This window comes from Mercenaria mercenaria, chromosome 10, assembly GCF_021730395.1.
Source record: "Mercenaria mercenaria strain notata chromosome 10, MADL_Memer_1, whole genome shotgun sequence".
Lineage (NCBI taxonomy): Eukaryota > Metazoa > Mollusca > Bivalvia > Venerida > Veneridae > Mercenaria > Mercenaria mercenaria.
Genome location: NC_069370.1, coordinates 3,460,634 through 3,483,937, shown reverse-complemented (window position 1 = coordinate 3,483,937; position 23,304 = coordinate 3,460,634). Strand labels below are relative to the sequence as shown.

The following is a 23,304-nucleotide window of genomic DNA, read 5'->3' as shown; positions in this document are numbered from 1 at the left end:
TGAAATAGTTTATGGAGTCTGTTTGTAAAGCGTGGTACTGGATCTTGTTTAACAAAATTAATACACGGACCTACTACATGAATGTGGTCGTAATGATGTCATTTAAAGTACGAGAGTATTCTTAAGCCCAGGAAGCAAGGTCGAGTTTTCTAGCAATGATAAAAATACCGGTAATTCTCGTCCAGTATGCAAGAAAAACGGTAAAATTTGCCAAACAAACATGTCTTGAAATGGACAACAGTTTTCTTTGAAATGTATAAATTTCATTATTATATCATAATGCCCGTAGCAATTATTCCATTTGTTGACCACTTAATTGTCATTTCATTCTTTTAGATGAAATTTCAGTACTCTGGCACAATGTCTAGAATAACAGTAAAGATTTTATCAAAAGACTTTCTAGTAAAAGCTTCAATTATAGAAAAATAATATCGTGCTTTCAGAAATATAGTGCTCAGGGTCATTCAATATACATGTATTATTATGACAGCGGGCTTTATTGGTAACCAGTCTACTAAAATGGTAGGTTACTCTATGCATAATGTACATGCTGGCATAAGGTTCTGAATCAATTCGAACAATGAAATTCAATAAAAATCATGACAATGCATTTTTGCAAACCTGGGGTGATTTTTTTCAACACTTAAAGCTTTTATGGGAAATCCTATTGATAAACTTGGCATTGTGCCGTTGTACTGAAAAAAATGTACCTTTATAAATGGTACAGGAGTAATATAATAAGGCGGTTATCATGATTCATTTGGAATTTCAATGTTTAAATTGACTTTTCACTTTCTGACACGTAAATCATGCGTAGGAAATCGACCCGTCTTCAATTAATTATTTCAGCAGTCTGGGTATCAATACAACTCATTTCCGCTGTTGTAATAATTCATAAATACATTTAATACATACAAGTATATGCGTTGTTGAGCAAAGAAAAGCAAACTGTGTGTTGGATTATACAATGCCTGTTTTTTTTTTAAGATACCATAATGTTATCAGACAAGAATATGGAATGTGCAAATGTTGACATTAAGAAATTGAAAATGCGATGAGAATCATTTCTAATTTCGCACCACATACTAGAATACGGTGACCACCGACGGCCTAGTTTATATTTTGCGCCAAAAAATGAGAACAATTATGCATGGAATTTGTTCACAGGTATTGCATGCTATTTCCATAGAAACATCCTAGAACGTGATGCATAGGATTTCGTCATTACAAACATGTTGTAAATTCTTAAATATTTATTAATTCATATAACTGGTAAACAAGAGATAAAAATGTCAATGAAAATACAACTACCAAACAACAACCAAACTCATCATATACGTATTCACATACATAATAAAGAAAATACATTTTCTAACACCATATACTTATTCGCTTACACAAAAAGACCATGTCAAATAAAATTCTAATCACATTTTTTTGTAAATAGCTTCTTTCTTATCTTTAAAAGAACAAATTAATTCCCTTAGATCGTATATTCTGTAAACTCCTTGTAACTTTGATTCAAGTAAGATATAGCTAATGTCTTTTCCAACTGCTAATCTTTCTATGATTCTAGAATTTTCTTAATCCACTGTTTCAGCGCCTGTAACAAAAAGACAAAACGGTACATTCAACTGAAATAATTATCGTGCAACAAATTATTTAAAGTTAAAATTACAAGTGATTTTGCGAGACAATAATTTTACTAACATGTAGTTTCGTTTTACAGAAAATCGTGTTTCGTTTAGTAAATGATATGATTGGATGTTATTTCTTGTGCGTTTAGACGGGTAAAAGCTACACTTTGGAACTTCTGGTAAATCAGACAATGAAATTAAAGACCCTCCCATATTACATTGTAAGTTGCCTCCCGATAAGAATACTGTTTTTTTTGACAACTCCTCCAAGTCTAACTCTGCTAATATGATGTTCTGGAAATTAGCCTATTTCGCTTCGATGAATAAGAACTGTATTACATAAGCTGAAGAATCTTGGGGTTTGATTTATCAAGTTTCAAATTTCAGTATCAAAGTCAACAGTTCCTGACTGTTGTGTACCTGAATTCCTTCGTGTAAATGAGAACACTGTGTTTGTACAAAGTTGTCTGGAAGACAAGCACCTAATCCTATACGCTCGCTCTCCGCTAGCGCTTTGGCACCGTCAAAATTTACATAGCACAACCTGACTGTCAACTCTGTCTCTGGTCTAAGAAATGCTGGACCACCGGCCATCACCTACATGCAGAACTAACAGTGAGAGCGCTACAAATGTTATCCCATAACACACTAGCAGTTCATCGATTTTATAAAATCACATTAAAGATTTATCTGTTTTACGCTAGTGTTACTTTAAGATATTCCAATATAACATCAGTTTGTGTTCATTTAAGACATAATTCACTATTTTGGTAAGGCAAATGTGCTACTTAGTAGACTGTCTATGCATATAAAGTATCAAAGACAGTTTTAAATTCGCATGTTACTATGTTTGTAGATATTAGCGGAAACGTAACCATCAAAAATGCTACCCATCTCAAGTAACAATCAAGCTGTCCGCAAGCTGTTACAGTTACAACAAAAAAGTTAACATTCTCACAATAAACGAGATCACAGAGTGATCTTGGCACCCACCACTGAGTCATTTTTGAATGTTCCAAATTTCAAGACTATAGATCAAGGTCAAAATCAAGGTGAAAGTTCATTTTGGTACACAAAACTGTGCATGTGGTCCATGCATGTGGTCCAAATTTGAAGCTGTAGCTAAAGAAATGTGAAAGTAGGATCAATTTCAAGGTCAAAGTTAATTTCTGTACACAAAACTATGCATGTGCTTCAAATTTGAAGGCTGTAGTTTGAGAAGTGTTGGTAATAGATAAAAATCAAGGTCAAATTTCAAATCAGAACACAAAACTATGCAAGTGGTCCAAATTTGAAGCCTGTAGCTTGAAAAATGTGAAAGTAGGTCACTAGGTCAATCTAAAGGTCAAAGTTCATTTCGGTACACAAAACTATGCATGTGTTCCAAATTTGACGGCTGTAGCTTAAGAATCGTGAAAGTAGGTCACTAGGTCAAATCAAAGTCAAATTTCAGTTCGGAACACAGAACTATACATGTGGTCCAAATTTGAAGCCTGTACCTTCAAAAATGTGAAAGTAGCTCACTAGGTCAATGTCAAGGTCAAAGTTTATTTCTGTACACAAGCCTATGCATGTGGTCCAAATTTGAAGGCTGTAGCTACAGAAACGTAAAAGTAGATCACTAGGTCAATCTCAAGGTCAAAGTTCATTTCGGTACACAAAACTATGCATATGGTCCAAATTTGAAGGTTGTAGCTTGAGAAATGTGAAAGTAGGTCACTAGGTCAAAATCAAGGTCAAAATTCATTTGGAACACGAAACTATGCATGTGGTTTAAATTAAAGTGAAAGTAGGTCACTAGGTCAATGTCAAGGTCAAAGATTATTTCGGTACACAAACCTATGCAAGTGGTCCAAATTTGAAGGCTGTAGCTGCAGAAATGTGAAAGTAGGTCACTAGGTCAAGATCAAGGTCAACTCATGTCAAGGTTCATCTAGCCAATCAAAACTATACATATGGTCCAAATTTGAATGTTGTAGGTTATGACAAGAAGATTTTTAAAGTTTTTCCCTATATAAGTCTATATAATTAAACCATGTGACCCACGGGGCGGGGCATATTAGACCCTAGGGAAATAATTTGGACAATCTTGGTAGATGTCCGCTAGATGATGCTACATACCAACTATCAAAGTCCTAGGCCCTGTGGTTTTGTATAAGAAGATTTTCAAAAGTTTTTCCTATATAAATCTATGTAAATTATGAAAATAAACAAAGGGCCATAACTCACTCAAAACTTGTTGAACCAGTCTGATTTTCAGGGGGACACAACTAGGGTACATCATTCTGACAAAGTTTGGCCAAAATCCCTCCAGTAGTTTCTGAGGAGATGCGATAACGAGAAATTGTTAACCGACGGAAGGACGGAAGGACGGCCGGAAGGACGACGGACCACGGACGCAGAGTGATTTGAATAGCCCACCATCTGATGATGGTGGGCTAAAAATGAATACCCACCGATACTGATGTTTCCTCAAATAAAGCGTTTACCATATCTTCACAGCGTTCTATACCACGAGCTTTCAACTTCGGTTTGAGGATTTCTAGATTTGGAAAGATATAGAAACCGCCTTTAGGACGAATGGAATGTACACCCACTTCCGCCAGCTCTCTAAAATCATAGAAACACCTCTTATTGCATAAACATGAGGAGCAAATATAATACGCAAAAAAAAACAATTAAGAGTAAGTTGTATGTACAAAGATGAGAAAACAAAGCAGGTGTTAATGCATTTACTTACATAACTTAATGTATGCATTCATTTCAAGTGCAAAAATCAATGTCTTTCTAAAAGAATATTTTGATTTTATGAAGAAATTAGTTTAGAAAATTCACACAGTTTTAGTTTAGAAAATTCACACAGTTTTACACCTGACCCTCACTCTTCCTCTCTTCGTGCCTAATTTACTATGTTAAAAACAAAGAATATGATCAGATCCTCTTAGTGTTACAGGACGAAGGGGATTCACTCAATCTGACATTTCCTTTGCTTTTCATAATGAGTTATTACCCTTTGCAAGTGCAAACAAATTTATGAGTTAACCACACTTGGCAGCAACTGCAAAACGATTGTCTGGTATGTAAACAGCGTCTAGGATCGTTTGCTCAGTTTTAGATAAAACTTATGTTCATATTCATTGATGATAACGAATACAGAATGTTGCCTTCCTTCGCCTTTGGGCCCTAATGATATTTTTCTTGCTGCTCTGTCTTCCATAATTGCAATGAGTAGAATCGTATATGGTTACTTAGACGTTTTTATTCATACGAGTATATCTGTCTTTTATTATGTTGATAATTATTGTAAATTATTTAATACGATTCTGAAATGCATCTACAGGGTCCATACAGATAAGTGAAAAAAATGGCAGTAAAAACGAATTTCTCCGTAAAATACCATAACTGATTGTTTCAATTAATATCCATAAAAATGCGTTCTTTAAAACCACGTTTATGTTAAGTTAAAAGTCATACTTATGACAGTACTGTCCTACTGCAGCCATGATGCGTGTGGTGTGTCTCATGTAAGCATCACACGTGTCAAGGTCACGGAGCACCTGCGGATGAAAAGAATAGTTTTCATCATTATGGCACAACTACATGTCATTTAAATAACAATCAGTGCTCCCAAAATACCACGATGCTGAAAGATCATCATCACATATGCGCTCTGTTCGGCCTTGCATGTATATGCTCTCCTTGAAACAATTTTGAAAGCCTTGCTCATAGGAAAATGTGAATTTTAAACGAAACCAGTTTTCAATTACCTTAAAAGATAGCTTAATTTAACATAACTTAGATCAGTTGTAGCTTCTAACCATGTAACGTTAACTGCAAACGGAAACAGATTGTTTAAATGTCAATAAACTGTATCACCAAATAAAATATGCCATTAAACGATTGTCAGAATTTTAAATAAAAAAGAACATCAAACCTGTATTAAGCAGTCAGGCAAGGGAAGCGACCCAATGTGGTTGCTTATTTAAGGTGGTTGCTTATGAAAAGTTAAAATTAAAACAGAAAATCAGTTTGGGATTTTAGCTGACTGACTGTCTGTTTACTAGGCTTACTACAGGTGGCCGCTAAGTCAGGTTTAACCATACTGGTATTAATTGGTCTTCAAGCAAAGCAGCATAATACTGAACAAAACGTAGCAATGACAATAAGTAACAAGAGGGTCATGATGACCCTGGATCGCTCACCTGAGTAATATGAGCTACAAGTTTCAAATATCAAACTGATGATTTTTAGAAATTATTTGGAAGATTTTCCGATGTACAATCAAGTAACCCCTGGGGCGGGGCCAATTTTACCCCGGGGGTCATGACTTGTACAAAATTTGTAGAAGTCTACTAGGCAATGTAACATGTCAAATATCTAAGATCTAGGCCTTCTGGTTTATTTTTAGCAAATTTATGAAGATTTCCCTATGTACAATCAAGTAACCCCAGGGCCTGGGTCAATTTGACTCGGGGGGAGCGGGGGGGTCAAGATTTGAACAAATTTTGTAGAGGTCCACTAGGCAATGCTACATGTCAAATATCTAAGCTCTAGGCCTTCTGGTTTATTTTTAGAAAATTTTGAAGATTTTTCTATGTACAATCAAGTAACCCCATGTGGCGGGGTCAATTCGACCCCGGGGGTCATGATTTGAAAATTTTTTGTAGAGGTCCACTAGGCAATGCTACATGTCAAATATCTTAAGCTCTAGACCTTCTGGTTTATTTTTAGGACATTTTTGACGATTTTCCTATGTAAAATCAAGTGACCCCAGGGGTCATGTTTGAACAAATTTTGTAGAGGTCCACTAGGTAATGCAACATGTCAAATATCTAAGCTCTATGCCTTCTGGTTTATTTTTAGAAAGTTTTGAAGATTTTCCTATGTAAAATCAAGTGACCCCTGGGGCGGGGCCAATTTTACCCCGGGGATCATGATTTGAACAAAGTTTGTAGAAGTTTATTATGCGATGTAGCATATCAAATATCTAAGATCTAGGCCTTCTGGTTTATTTTAAGCAAATTAATGAATATTTCCCTATGTACAATCAAGTAACCCCTGGGGCTGGGTCAAGATTTGAAAAATTTTGTAGAGGTCCACTAGGCAATGCTACATGTGAAATATCTAAGCTCTAGGTTTTTAGAAAATTTTGAAGATTTTTCTATGTACAATCAAGTAACCCCATGGGGCGGGGTCAATTTGACCCCGGGGTCATAATTTGAACAAATTTTATTGATGTCTACTAGGCAATGCTACATGTCAAATATCTAAGATCTAGGCCTTCTGGTTTATTTTTAGCAAATTTATGAAGATTTAACTATGTAAAGTCAAGTGACCCCTGGGGCGGGGTCAATTTTGACCCCGGGGTCATAATTTGAACAAATTTTGTAGAGGTCCACTAGGCAATGCTACATGTCAAATATCTAAGCCTTAGGCCTTCTGGTTTATTTTTAGAAAATTTTGAAGATTTTTCTATGTACAATCAAGTAACCCCATGGGGCGGAGTCAATTTTGACCCCGGGGGTCATGATTTTAACAAATTTTGCAGAGGTCCACTAGGCAATGCTACATGTGAAATATCTAAGTTCTAGGCCTTCTGGTTTATTTTTAGAAATTTTTTGAAGATTTTCCTATGTAAAATCAAGTGACCCCTGGGGAGGGGTCAATTTTGACCCTGGGGGTCATAATTTGAACAAATTTTCTAGAGGTCCACTAGGTAATGCTACATGTCAAATATCTAAGCTCTAGGCCTTCTGGTTTATTTTTCTAAATTTTTTGAAGATTTTCCTATAGAAATCTATGTAAAATTAAGTGACCCCTGGGGCGGGGTCAATTTTGACCCCGGGGTCATGATTTGAACAACTTTAGTAGACGTCCACTAGGCAATGCTACATGTCAAATATCTGAGCTCTAGGGCTTCTGGTGTTTGAGAAGAAGATTTTTTAAGATTTTCCTATGTAAAATCAAGTGCAGAGTTCTGCATGGAATTCAATTCTTTGAACAGTTTTTGTAGAGCTTCACCCAAGGAACATTCCTGTGAAGTTTGGATGAAATTGGCCTAGCGGTTTATGAGGAGATGTCGTTTAAAGTAAAAAGTTTACGAACGACGGACAACGGACGGTGACTGATCAGAATAGCTCACCCTGAGCCTTTGGCTCTGGTGAGCTAAAAATTACAACAACCTTCTTGCATCATAGCCCAAACGTATTTGTCCATGCCATTATTTTTTACATACGTTATTGCTACAACCTCCAAATGCATTTTACCCTATATCGCTCTGATACAAAACAGATCGCATATATTAGAGATTCCATGCACAAACATGTGCGCACTTAATCCATTGCAAAAATACAATATCCAATATTTGGTTTTAACAATACATATTTTTCTGTACCTGAGCTACCTAACCTAAGGGTGCAAGTGGCGCAGAGGTTAGAAGGCTGGATTACAACGCCAGCGATCAGGTTCGATTCAAGATCACGGCTAATATCCTCACTAGTGTTCAGTGCTTGGTGATTTACTTACATTGGTACTGTTTCCAGCAGTTTCGACCTAGGCTGGATGCTGGGGAGGTTAATATGACACCTTCCGTGGGCTTGGCTGGTATTAAGTAGTTCCCAGGTGAACACTTTCGTCGACTACCCACGTTAAACAAGAAACTTTACCTACTTACTTTTTAACGTATTACCTCGGCTACAGCGTACTGTATCGGAGCTGCTACGGTAGTGTATGTGTGACTAGCTGCACTTTTGACGGCGTTCTTCAGTGAGGACAGTTGCGGCGGGTACACATGGTAACCAAGCTGTACGAACACATTGTGACAGTTATTAAGACATTTTTGTGGATTAAAAAGGACAGTTTGACAGTTTTTAACATTTTTAGATGACTTTCGGTTCACCATATTCTCGAGTCAGCTTCTTTAAACTATTTTGAGTTACACACGGATTAAGATGCGACAGTTAAACTGTTGTTGTTTTTTACATAAGATCTACTGTAAAATTTCTATTATTAAAATACAAAACATTATTGAACATGTTACCAATCCGACCAAGAGCCAGAATTTAGAAATATTAGATTTGCATTAAAAAATATGCACTATTTCTTTAGCGGATCAATATTGCGCTTCAAGAGTCGCGCATAATATTTCCGCTGCAGAAACCGTGCATACTTTACGACCTGTAAATATGTATGCAGTAGCCACTCCTGTTGTGGAATGTGAATGTTAATATATGCAAGCAGATTTGTGTTATGGTTAATTCAGTTTTTCAGTTTCAATAAAAATTATATATATTATAGCCCTTCTCAGTACTGGATCTTGACTTATTTTGAACAAAAGAAAAACAAATGTATGTGCATACCCTCCATCCACCCATACTGGCCCATTTAGACATTCCTGAACACAGAATGGTTCCTTCAGGATATACCTTTAGAAATACAAAGATAGACATTCGTTAGAAAAAAAAACAGGTTCAGTATTACTGATATAGAGCGGGAATTTAAAACACCGCATGAATTATCAATTAACGAAAAATTTCAAGTGCATATTAAATAAAACGTGTTTCTCTAAGCCAGGCCTAAATGATCATTTTTTGCTGCATTTCGTTGATATGGAAATTTTTATACAAGTGTATTTACACAATCGGCGAAAATTTGGTCCTTCAACCCTGTCCTTTCAGGTAACTTATCATTGACCGATTTATTTAAGCATTTTTCCTGCACTAACATCATACCACTTTATCTTATCAACCATTTTCGTTTATGTAATTAATGCATCCGTGCAGTCTGATCAAGATCTGCACTGTTCGCCATTCAGTCAGTATCTTTTCGGTAAGCACCCCTTTTAAACAGTTAATGGTACTGTCCAAATTGAAAGATGGAAAAGTTCATTACAGAAATTTAGCAGGGTAAGGGTAGACGATAAGGGAATTTTTTCTCGAATACTTACCAAATATTTGCACAAGAATAAATCTCCCATACGTATATTGATTGCAGAAGTGCTTACACTATGCGAATTTGGAATATTTATACAGATCGCGCTATTAAACACATCATCAATGTCCGTATTTGTTTTCATTGCTGCATCTTTTGTTTTCTTATTCAATTAAATTGTTAAATAAAAAGCCGATTTATTAGAGACAATATTCAAAACTTAAAATATATTTTAACAGCTGTGCCTGACAGTGCAAGAAAGAAAACATTCACGTAATACAATGTGTTTTCTAAAACAGGACTCACCTTAGCCATTGATACAAAACTGTCATCGAATGTAAGCCTTCCATAGATTTCATCCGACAAAACAATGACGTTGTGTCTTTTAAAAACGTCACTAAAATAAAATAACACTTCCAATAATATTTCATACATGCTCAGTTAATCAACCAGACAAATGATTAGAAAAATATAATACAGGGAATGAAACTTTCATCTTCTATGATTCTGTGAAATTCTGCCATCGGGACAGTTAGTTATTACACATATCCTACTTACTAAGTGTCCGGGCCATTACACAATTATCAATAGCCTCAACCTGGGCCCCGTATTCATCAACGCTTATAGTCTAAAACTAAGGATTTTTACAACAAGCCGTATGCCATATCTCTCCGCTACAGTTTCTTATTGCTGCGGGTCTTGTTTGCGATGCATGTCACTTTGGCAGTGTTTTGGGGTGCTCTGTGCTTCCGGGAAATCTACCCTTACCATGTATGTTTTTGTTTTCAGCAAATTTATACTTATGTTATTTTGCTGATCTGTCTGTAGATCCATGCAAAGTTTAATCACAATCTGTCTAATTTATTCACGGAAGAGCAAAAAAGGAAAAGTAGCATTTTAAAGTCAAAATCTAAATTCAACACTTTAACCGCTGATGAATACGGGCCCAGACTCAAAATATACATGAAAAAAAAAAGACAATCCAAAATACAGGAAAGAACTTGCAATGTACAATGAAGCCGATGCATGAAATGTGTTGTATAAAATATACAAAGTATTTAATTAAAACATTGTATTGACATTTTCGTTTGTGAATGTCTTCCATCACGTCACCGAGAATTGAAACATCAAATTACAAAAACAGTTTACATTTGTTTTTATATTCAACATAACATCACATAAAAATAGAAAGGAGGTAAAAGAAGTTGTGCAAAAAATTAAACTCAAAATATCAGTCAATAAATTCAAACGGTACAATCACTACACGTATTATTTGACATATGCATTGTGTAAACTTCTGTGGTATGTGGAAGCAACTGTTTAGTGTTTACTATAAAACCTTGGAGAATAAATTATTATATATGTGTAAAGAAATGCGCCAATATTGCATTGCATGTATCAACTCGAGAGCAACTGATTCTAAGTTAAATTTTATAGAGACAGGAGTTTTAGGCAACCCTAATTGTTTTATGATTTGCTGTACATCAGACTGAGATTAACACACATACTGACTTTTCCTTCTGGACAATAATTTCAAAATATTCTGCGAATGCATATATTTACACGCACATCTGTTTATAAACCAGTTTAGTTTTGCGAAATCATCATTCACACTCAAGGATAAATCAATTTCAAAAAAGATGAACAAAAATTTTAACAATGATCATGTTCACTAAAACCATATCAACAAAAACTCTTAGCACGATGTTCTCGTGTAAAACACTACCATTGAGTACATATTACCTCAGATCACTAAGTTCTTGTTGTGTGTACAGTGTACCCGCTGAAACAAAACATTTTGTTAACAAACAACTCTTTGCAAATAAAACAACTCTATCAACGTATATATCACACAAAACCATAACAAGAATAAAATCAAGACTGAAAAATGGCGTAATATCAAAGCCCGGCGTTGCAAAATCAAATTTCTGTCTTCACAATGCTTGTCCGCGTTTTCAGTGCAGAAATATTTCCATTAACATACGTACGAAGGATTCCTAAAAACGGTAAATCCAAAGTTTGAAGTTTGAAAAAATAGAAGAAAATATTTTACGAATCAACGTGTCCGTTACAAACAGGAATAAAAAAGGTTGATACAAATAACAAAATAATATGAAAAGGAGATCACATATCTTTTCATATTTATTTAATAACATTATGCACGATTACCTCACAAGAGTGTGAAAGTAACGAAAAAACAGGCACCACAAAAGTATTACATACATGTTGTACATATCAGGATCATTTATTCTTACAATTGTTAATACCTAATGCGTCGAAAATTCTCACTACAGTTAATATATATAAAATATTGACCGAGGTGATAGAAAATATTTATAGGTTATTAGCTTTGTATCGGGAAATATGCACGAGTTCTTCAGCGGAACTATTGCGCGACTTTAGAAGCGCAATATTCTTCCGCTGAAGAACGAGTGCATATTTCCCGATGCAAAGATAATAACCTTTTTATTACATACGCATCTACATGTATAAATATTATGTAAATATCATAAATATGTTCAATAGCCTGAATAGGATTGACAATACTGAACTAAATAGAAAAAAATAGTGCAACAGCACACACTGAATTACGTCACGCACCCGATATGAAATTCAGGCGTCAGTGTATGGAAAAATATTGACGTTTTCGGTACCAGTGTAACTTAACGGGGAATAAAAACGAGTATGTAATAAAACTTAATATACACTTACTGAATGGTTTGTCGGTCGATGGCCAAAACTGTTGCCCGATATATATATTCCATTTAGCTCTTATTTGCAAAGACCAACAGTTTTGAGTATTGAATCGGCAAGCCATTGAATAAGTGTAAAAATTATTTTTCACAGTTTTTATTTTACTTATTAGCTCAGTAAACATGTGCTGAAACTGACAATAGACCGGTGATATAGCACGAACAATGGACCGCCAAGTCATATAAGGGGTCATAAAACAAATGATGTTACAGACAATTTTCTATCAAATACACATTTGTACAGCATAAACCAAACATATATGAAACAGTATTTCAATAAGAATTCACACACAATTTAGTGCCCTTGTCATTATGCAAGTTAAAGCATTAATAAATGAAAGCTTCCTGAAATATGCAATAGAATCTCTTTGATACTTACGTTTCATTGTTTCAGGCGTAAAATATAATACATTTTTAAATCAGTATATTCCTTACTCTGACTATGATCTAGTGAAGGTACAAAATATAAAAAAAGCATTGAATATTCACTTACTTGGATTGTCTGGGTTGTTCATTATCAGTAGTTTTGTTCCAGATAAATTATTTTCTTTCAAATACTGAAAAAATATAAAGAACAATGTTCACTTAAGCCTTATTTGGCCTACACAATTTAGAAATTTTTCGAATTGATGATAACTGAAAAAATGTACATTGTTCGCTACCAGAATGTTTATCATCTATAGTGAATTTAGTGGGTTTTTTAAACGGATGTTTTATTTGGTTCAAAACATTACACTGAATATTGTTGAAATCATAGATACATAACCTAGACACAAATGATATTTCAGGCACTGGCATAACCTATATAAATTAACCTAGATACACCTGATATTTGAGGCACTGGCAGAACCTATATAACTAAGACACCAGATACATTTCAGGCACTGGTATCACCGATATAACCTAGACACAACTGATATTTCAGGCACCAGTATAACCTGTTTAAATTAACCTAGATACAATTGATATTTCAGGCACTGGCAGAACCGATATAACTAAGACACCAGATACATTTCAGGCACTGGTATCACCTACATAACCTTGACACAACTGATATTTTAGGCACTGGTATAACCTATATAGCCTAGATACAATATTGATATTTTAGGCACTGGTATAACGTACATAACCTAGACACAGTTGATATTTTAGGCACTAGTATAACCTACATAACCTAGACACAACTGATATTTTAGGCATTGGTATAACCTATATAGCCTAGATACAATTGATATTTTAGGCACTGGTATAACCTACATAACCTAGACACAGTTGATATTTTAGGCACTAGTATAACCTACATAATCTAGACACAACTGATATTTTAGGCATTGGTATAACCTATGTAGCCTAGATACAATTGATATTTTAGGCACTGGTATAACCTACATAACCTAGACACAGTTGATATTTTAGGCACTAGTATAACCTACATAACCTAGACACAACTGATATTTTAGGCACTGGTATAACCTATATAGCCTAGATACAATTGATATTTTAGGCACTGGTATAACCTACATAACCTAGACACAGTTGATATTTTAATCACTAGTATAACCTATATAACCTAGACACAACTGATATTTTAGGCACTAGTATAACCTACATTACCTAGACACAACTGATATTTTAGGCACTGGTATAATCTATATAGCCTAGATACAATTGATATTTTAGGCACTGGTATAACCTACATAACTTAGACACAACTGACATTTTAGGCACTGTTATAACCCACATAACCTAGACACAATTGATATTTAGGCACTGGTATAACTTATATAACCAAGATACAATTTATATTTTAGGCACTGGTATAATCTATATAACTTAGACACAACTGATATTTTAGGCATTGGTATAACCTATATAACACAGACACAACTGATGTTTTAGGCATTGGTATATTCCATATAACCTAGACACGACTGGCATTTAGGCCGTTTTATAATGTTGACACGAACAGAATTTAAAGGATAGTAGTACCCCAGGTAAAACTAACATATTAGATCATGTTATAACCTGGACAGGATGTTATTAAAGGCAGTGTAACAGTATGGACATTATTGACATTTTAAACATTGCAATAAGAGAGAGATCCTACGAAACAGTTGTTAGTTCGTATAATAAGCTTTTCTTATGCTATGTTACATGCTTCTTGCAAAGTAATTTATCAACAGATGTTTAATATTTCACATAAAATAACCTGTGTGAATTTCTCTGGTTTTATTTTCCATTCATCCTCCATTGTCGTTGGTACGATGTTTGCTTTATGTCCGGACAACATCACCTGCGGTTTGTATGAAGTCCACGACGGGGATATAACCAGTATGTCTGCAAAGAGAAAAAAACAAAGGATAAAGTAAGAAAACAGCATCAATTATGTGTTCGCCTAAAGTTAACCCTTACCCTGCTAAATTTCTAAAATGAACTTGTCCATCTTTCAATTTGGACAGTACCATTAACTGTTAAAAGGGGTGCTTACCAAAAAGATACTGACTGAATGGCGAACAGTGCAGATCTTGATCAGACTGCACGGATGTGCAGGCTGATCATGATCTACACTGGTCGCAAAGGCAGACTCAGTCGTGCCCAGCAAAATAAGGGTTAAATCATGAATAGATGTATAAACAATTAAGTGCAATGCAAAGTGTAATTCTGATTAGTTTTTAGCTCGACTGTGATGAGTGCTTCAAGTTTATCTGAACCACCGCACTCGAGTCCTCTTCCTAGAAAAAAGTACTGATGTAATGTGAGAAGATGTGGCCTCGACCCTAGTGCGGATCTAACCCGCGGCCCTCGGGGCTCTGCAGCTGACACCTTAACTACTAGACCACTGTTCCCCTTATGATTATAAAGATATTCTTTAAAAAAATCGTGAATCCCCATGTACATTATATTTTGTATCATTTATCACATTATTTATTTATGTACTTATTAGTTTTCTCGTTTGCGAGAATTTCATTAAATAATACCAGGCGTATGCCATTTTAGCTAGTTAGATACATACATAGCTAAAGTTGCTTGTACATTGTATTCCTTGATATTTTCCCTACCTTCCCGAATTCCCAACACCCAACACAAACCACACCTCTATGTAAATCTGCCCGCCCGCTTATCTCAATAGGGAGAGCACAGATCTATGGATCTCGGGGTTGTGAGTTCGATCCCTGAGCGGGGCGTATGTTCTCCGTGACGATTTGATAAGTGACATTGTGTCTGATATCATTCGTCCCCCACCTCTGATTCATGTGGGGAGGTTGGCAGTTACTTGCGGAGAACAGGTTTGTACTGGTACAGAATCGAGGAACACTGGTAAGCTTAACAAACAAAATCTAAGTAAATCTCCATCCCCATGGTCATATATTTTTACTACTACTTTCCTTACTCTTATTTTTTACTGATAATACCATAGTCTAGACTTAACTTTTCCAGTTTTTTCTTGAAGATGAACTTTTTTAGACATGAATTGTCAAAAAATACAGAATATAAGTTTAGTTTACGGTAAATTTACTCTTTCCACACACCTGTACATATTAACGATGCGAATTTAATACAAACTCATACATGCACGCGTGAGCACACATAAATCTCAAATACAATGTAGATTGAATCAGCTGTGTGTGTGAAAATTGCTATGTTCTTAATTTTGACACCAACGCTTAGTAAAATATAAAAAAAGATATTTTACTCATTATATCCGAATTTGTTCAAATATGAAATCACAATACATTTTTGTTACTCGTAAATATGAAACCAGGGGTTGCAAGTCTGTGCCGCCAATTCTCCTGAGACAACCATAAATAATGGCAAAACAGACATACGAGTACACACACATTTCATATCTGAGCCGTGCCATGAGAAAACCAACATAGTGCGTTTGCGACCAGCATGGATCTAGACCAGCCTGCGCATCCGCGCAGTCTGGTCAGGATCCATGCTGTTCGCTTTTAAAGCCTACTGCAATTAGAGAAACCGTTAGCGACCAGCATGGATCTTGACCAGACTGCGCGGATGCGCAGGCTGGTCTGGAACCATGCTGGTCGCAAAGCCACTATGTTGGTTTTCCCATGGCACGGCTCATTTAACGTTCAACCGATGACGAGTGACATCGAGTCACCGTTGCAGTTCTTTCTTTTTCAGCCCAAAAGCTTAGCTCAAGAGGGAGCGCAGATATATGGATGGTGAATTCGATCCTCGGTCGAGGTATATATTCTCCGTGACTATCTGAGAGAATATGCGTGTCTGAAATCATTAATTTTGTCCTTCACTTTGATTTATATTCTAAATTTCTATGTCAGTACACACATGTATATCCTTTCTAAACAAACACCCCTGGCTAGCTGAACTCTTTATAAAGGACAGCCTAGTACATTTGAAATAACCTAGCTCTTATGCACGTCCACGTTTTGAAAAAAAAATGTTTTAATATCTTTATCAATTAATGTTTTCAAGCCAGGTATAAAGGTAAAGCGACCATTTGCCATTTTCATTTTTGTACATGTTATATAATATTGATCTGTGTTAATTTACAATAATGATGCTCGTTTTTGTTACTGTTGTTGTTGTTTATAGTAAAAAACCTTCAAACTGTATATACATTAATTTAAGACAGTATCTTACAACCGAAAACTTGTTTATTGATACTCTGAATAATAAATGGTTCCAAGCCCTTCATGTGTAAAACAAAATCTTTCTCGAATATCATGGTTCGTTTAGGGGCTATGTCGAACCCCTGATGAATGAGAATGTGAAACACTTCAGACTCGTAAAAAAATATAAATAGAAAAATACCCTAAATTTCGATATTTTGGCGAGGGTCCCAGTGGAACTCAAACCTAGAGTTTTTTGTTCCTGAGGCGAATGCCAGAACCACTAGACCACGGTGCGCGGTTATTTATTTATATAAATTTAACCAGGTCACAACTTACAAATAAGATGAAGAGTATAGCATCATACTTATAGGATGCTAAACTGTAAAGTTAATATAACGCTAAATATTGTCAGTACACTCTCACCTCCTTGGAATATGTTCATTAGAAGGAAAATTAGTTCCTTGCTACCCGGGCCAACGATGACGTCATCTGAACTGAATGAAATGGCGTCGTATTTCTTGTGGAAGTCTCGAATGGCGGCACGCAGTTCCTCTATTCCTAGAGATCAAGCAAAAGCAATAAAACAAGTATAAATAATGCAAGTAATTAAACAAATACAAGAAGAAAATAATAACGGGTGGAATATTAAACCACGTTCGGACGTCCTTTCTATTCAAATCCATAAAATCGCGCCTTGACACCTTTCCTATAGGTATATAATTGATATTTGCCTAGTTTGTACTTTCCTAATTCTTCATTACATAATATTCTTAATGTTTTAAATATAGATCTATATACCAGTAAAATAAAAGCTAGTCCAACTCGTGATCTGATGTAGACGGACCGTCAGGGGAGGTAACCAGAGTCACGGATAGAGACTAATTAGGAGAACTCAACAAAATTTAACAAAAGAACATTGTCCACTCTGTTTACTTTTGGCAAATATCAGTAGGTAAAGTATGACACTTTGTGAACTTTTGAATTAACAACAGTAGATAACTTTAATTCTCGATATAAATGTAGTGGGCCTACACCTACCTGCTACAGGTAAGTAAGCAGCCTCTGAGGCATGTTTTTTCAGCTTGTCTGCAGCTTTGTCCATGATTGGAAACGGAGACTGTCCAAAGCCAAAGTGGTAGATGGTCTGACCTGACCCCATCATCTCTCGTATCTTCTCGTTATGCATCAGGTTCGATGCCGCGGAGTAATTTTCTAGAGTATCACGAACTAAAGTCGCCATCTTATGTTGTCAGTGATGTATGTCGCTTAAATCAATCTACAAAGAAATATGGTTTGGTTTAAGTTTCACTGCTATAAAAAAATGATTTTATTTCCAAACGTATCATTTTATATAGATAAGATCTACGTATGTGTGTGTTGACAATTTTTATATGTAGTGATAATTATGTCACCACGCAAAAATACCTCTGCTTATTAAATAATATCAACGAAACGGGGAGAATTACCGTTAAGTGATTCTTCCATGCCCGTGTGCTGTACATATGGCAACCAAAACCGAAGTTCGGAATTTGTCCAAATAATGAGAACGTTTATCAACGGAAAGGGCGAAATGAAAGCTATATCAACAAAGATGTAAAACTTGAGGGCAAAAAGGTCTGTAGAAGAAAAGTGCAATAATGTATAAGAACAGCGTAAAGTCCCCGGTAAAGACCCATGGCGTCTGTTCAAATATTTAATGATTTAACGTATTGATGAAGTACAATTTTCGCCCTGATAGGCCTTCTGCTATATTACATTAGATCTAAGTGTAACACACCTGAAAAATTGTTCATATCTAGATTTAGCTCACATAAGAAATGTGAAAAAATCCTTGAAAGTGTTGATCTCGATACGAACTTGTATTTCAAACTAGAAAACATATCATCTAAAAACACAATTACGCTGTTTGGCCGTAAATCTTTACTGAGGTAGACGCTTGTTTTGTCTTTTCGTCACTTTACCCGCTACTACCCTTTATCAGAAAAGATTTTGAAATGATAATGTTGTTTGTTGACGGTTATGTAATGTATTCATTGGTAATTCAATAGTGATATGAGCCGCGCCATGAGAAAACCAACATAGTGCGGTTTGCGACCAGCATGGATCCAGACCAGCCTGCGCATCCGCGCAGTCTGGTCAGGATCCATGATGTTCACTTTCAAAGCCTATTGCAATTACAGAAACTGATAGCGAACAGCATGGATCCTGACCAGACTGCGCGGATGCGCAGACTGGTCTGGATCCATGCTGGTCGCAAAGCCAACTTGTGTTATCATTTTCGTAGTTTTGTGCATATGCATAATTATAATAATCAACATGGTATGATGAATTTAAAAATTAAAATCACACAGGCGTTCACGAATAAAATTTAAATATGATATGTGTATATGATTAATCGCGAGACAAATGGCTGTTCATTTCCGCATATGTGTGTATATATATAAATTCAATACACTTGTATGCATTTAAGATGGTATTATAAAAATGATCGTTATATATTCTCTTGAACCCTTACTTTTTAGATAATATTCTCGTTTAAATTGATTATATGTAAACGAATGCAGATATAAACTACGCCAAACGTTTTTTAGCCTTTTAAACCATGTGTGGACTTCGTCCAGGGGGGCTTAACCCTTTAACCATGCTGACAATATATAACTCGGTAGTAATTCCAAAGGCTCTCTACGGGTGTGAAATGTGGAATTCCCTATGCAAGACATATATACTCAGACTGGAGAGAAGCCATCGACTTTGTTTGAAACGATTGCAGGGACTGCCGATATATTCTTCCAACGATATTGCCCTTGGAGCACTCGGTGTATATTCCATTGAATCAATTGTTGATATAAAAAAGTTACAGTTCTTTGGTCAAATTTGCCGACTACCTGAAAAATATATTGCCAAGCGGCTTCTCATTAACAGACTGACCAGTTATTTGAACACGGATCGTCAAACCCAAGGCTTTGTTCCAGACTTGTACAGAGTTTTGAATAAATATAGCCTGATGGCTAGTCTTGCCACTTTTCTGGCATCTGGTCGTTTCCCGTCGAAACATGTTTGGTGCACCAGAGTTAAGACAAGTGTCCATAATCTCCATTATAACAACCGAAAAGTTAGGATTGAACGAGTTGTGGAGAGAGCTATTTTTGAATATATATTCTAGACTGAGAAACCTTGTATAATATGGAGGCTATGCCTTGACCAGCCATCCCTAAAGCCCGTCTGCATAACAGCTAAGTCTAAGTCGTTTGTGCTCAAATGGGAGAACAGAAATATGTAACAAGTGTCACTGCTGTACCGATAACATTGTAGCCTACTTCATAAAATGCACCACTGCTTTAAAAATAGAGAACTCAGAAAATCACTGTTCCGAAGTATTATTCAGTTCTTTTGGCTATGAAGTGTTTTTTCAATATATGAGATTAAGTGAGACCAAACAAGTCTGTGAACTTGTCTCTGGTTTGTTCTGTTTATCAGGAAATGCGCATGATGAATTTCATAAGATAGCTCTCAAGTTTTTGCATTATCTGTTCATATAATATTACTGTTAATGAAAATGTTCAGCTGGAAATTTATCATAACTTGCTCTTGCTTTTCGTTTCGGTAAGATCTTGTTCTCATGATGATATTTCAATACTGGTAATTCGAGGTTGTCGGTATGCTCATTGCTACAATTACATTTTTGCATAGCATAATAATAATACTTGTATTATTCATCTGTTTATATAAAAGTATTTGGAGTGAATATGTACCGCTTGACATTAAATATAACTTGCTCTTGGTTTTCGTTTCTGTAAGATCATGTTCGTATTATCTCAATAGCGGTTACTGAAACACTTGATATTTAAGATATCTGCACACGTTTGGATAGTTATTGTAAACATCTTAAATAACTTGAAATAGTTACATGAGTGTTGATTTTATCTGTATATTTTGTACATGTTTGTAAAATTGTATTGAGTTTGTTCATTGTACATGCATATCTTTATCATATATGTTGTAAATATCTTCTGCTCTCCCTCGAGGAGGAAATAAAAGTATCTATCTATCTACTACTAGCATGGATTTTTTTTCGCATTTTTATACTAAAAATGAACAATCGATATCATCAATAAATTTTAAACGGAGTGCCGCCTCCAGATAGTTTGTAGTTGTTCCATATTTTGTTCTCTTTTTTTTTCCAAAAGAAAACTAAAATGACTAGACTTGGGGTGCTAACACAAAAAGGCAGCAAACAAAAAATAAACGAATTAAAGTACAATTTAGTAGGCCTCAATAGGAAGGACAAATTAATATAGGTCAAACATTCGAAACATGAAATACCTACTTGTTCCAAGACAGCCTTCCTTTTAATATACCTAACAGTTTGTACCCTTCAATACACGTATAAACAAATAGAACTATGGCTTTTTTATTATTATTCAAAAGCGAACCGACACTGGTATTTCGTTCTATGAAAACACATGAGACAGGACATGTAGTTCTATTATAGAACCAAAGCCTGTTCACAGAAGAAAAAAAACTCTCAAGAATTTAATAATTTTGGTATCAGTACACGGTGAAACACATCTCAGATCTTATTCATAGTTAATTGTGTGTATTTGGTATCACATTGTGACAATGTAAATAATTTATCCAACAAAATGTTACTTTTTTCCGATTTCCCTTACAAAACAATTTACAACTGTCACACTCAGAGACTAAAATCAATAGGGTTGTGCTAGAGTCACTGAAGTATTACAGTACACTAACTGCTGATGATAAATCAATATCGTTTGAAAATAGATACGAATTTAAAAAAAGGTAAAATACTCACATGTTTCCATGTATATATATATACATCTATACATATATTCCATTTAGCTGTCAAGTATCAATCTTATTTTCTCAGGCGTAGGTATACACACTGTCAAGTGCAATGCATTTCGTTTGTTTACCTGTTAAGGAATGATAAAATATCTGAAAAGTCAGTCAGTTAAAGGTCAACTGTACTGAAAGTAAATGTAGGCCTATTAAACACGTTAAATCCTGTCCTAAACATAAGAAATGGGTCACCTTTTACTGTCTAAGAAGCAACTAAGTTAATTTCCGGGAAGAATGTGCTACCGAGGTGATATAGAGTCCCCAGGTCTCACTGTACATGTCCCTGAACGCGTAAAACCGAAAGAATGTGTACTCACTGAACGATGTCCACAATCAAGTTCAATGTCGAGATTTATTTAAAGAATGAATTACTAAGATAAAGTTTAATCATGCAAGATTTGGCTATCATTTATATTGGTCGTTGTGCAATCATGTGGGCCGTCTCAAAAATTTACAACATGGAGTAATTAACTATTCTAACACGATCTGCAGCAATTGCTATATACACATATAGCGAAATCGCCTATACATGAATCTACGATAAATTATCGCATAGTGCGGCAATTTTCCTTTGATCTTTGCAGCATGTTATACATAGTAACACACATTATTACTACAAAACTGTGCTGATATCTTACAAAACTGTTGCGATATATATCAACACGGAAATCTCTATGGAGTTTCATAAGAAAAAAAGTGTTCCGATATATATCAGCACAGTAAAACTGTTCCGATATATATCGGAACACTTTTTCTCTATTGAGGTCCTATCAAGGGAGTATAATTTTTTCCTTTCAAAGAAAAGATGATTTTAGCCCCAATTTACAGTTCACAGAGAAAGAATTGTCACAAACACCTACATTTATAAAGTAAAAGAATAAATAAACTAGAATATTTCAAAAACTTGATAGTTATTGCCAAATTCAGAAATACATGAAATATATGAAATTCTGAGATTTCTCAAATGTTTCTTTTGCTTTGATTTTTTTTTACAAACAAAACAACAAGTTTTACAATATGTCTGGCCAATGAAATGCAAAGATTTAAAACCAATGCAGAAATTTGTTGGGTACTTTTATCTGGGGAACACATTTTCTAAAACAGAAGTTTTAGTGTTTCAGTCAGCGAGGCGCAGAAAGGGAATCAAAATAGTAAAAATAATAATAAACAAATTTAAATGAAAATGATATATAAATTTTAATGATAAACTATGCGATAAAACAGTTATAATATGTAGTGCCCGTGTGTTACCAGGATATATCAGAGCTAGGGGTACATCTCGTTATTTTTCTCTTCACATATCTGTCTCGGCCTACCGGCCTCGACGATATGTGCAGAGAAAAATACCCTCGATGTACCCCTAGCTCTGATATATCCTGGTAACACACTCTCACACATACTATAACTATTACATATGGTTGGCTGTTACATTTCACCCCTATGATTGTGGCATAAGAGATTCTACTTCAATTCCATTACATACGAATTATTCCAGGGCCAAACGGTTGAAAACAGCATTTCAAA

At 35.3% G+C, this 23,304-nt stretch overlaps 1 protein-coding gene across 2 annotated transcripts; it reads right to left on the bottom strand.

Annotated features, from left to right (window-relative positions):
• Positions 1-1,235: 1,235 nt before the first annotated feature.
• LOC123559894 (aspartate aminotransferase-like) lies at positions 1,236-22,078 on the bottom strand. Of its 2 annotated transcripts, XM_045352025.2 has the most exons (14): positions 21,973-22,061; positions 21,734-21,854; positions 17,956-18,193; positions 17,341-17,475; positions 14,529-14,656; positions 12,813-12,876; positions 11,310-11,349; positions 9,873-9,963; positions 8,996-9,061; positions 8,326-8,439; positions 5,112-5,194; positions 4,094-4,247; positions 2,058-2,234; positions 1,236-1,603 (listed from the first exon to the last, which is right to left on the bottom strand). In XM_045352025.2, exons 3-14 carry the CDS (start codon positions 18,155-18,157, stop codon positions 1,565-1,567), a joined length of 1,293 nt encoding a protein of 430 aa, XP_045207960.2. In that variant the 5' UTR covers positions 18,158-18,193; positions 21,734-21,854; positions 21,973-22,061; the 3' UTR covers positions 1,236-1,564. The 2 variants fall into 2 exon arrangements, with proteins under 2 accessions (XP_045207960.2, XP_053408146.1); XM_053552171.1 differs by having other exon boundaries at positions 21,734-22,078.
• Positions 22,079-23,304: the final 1,226 nt, after the last annotated feature.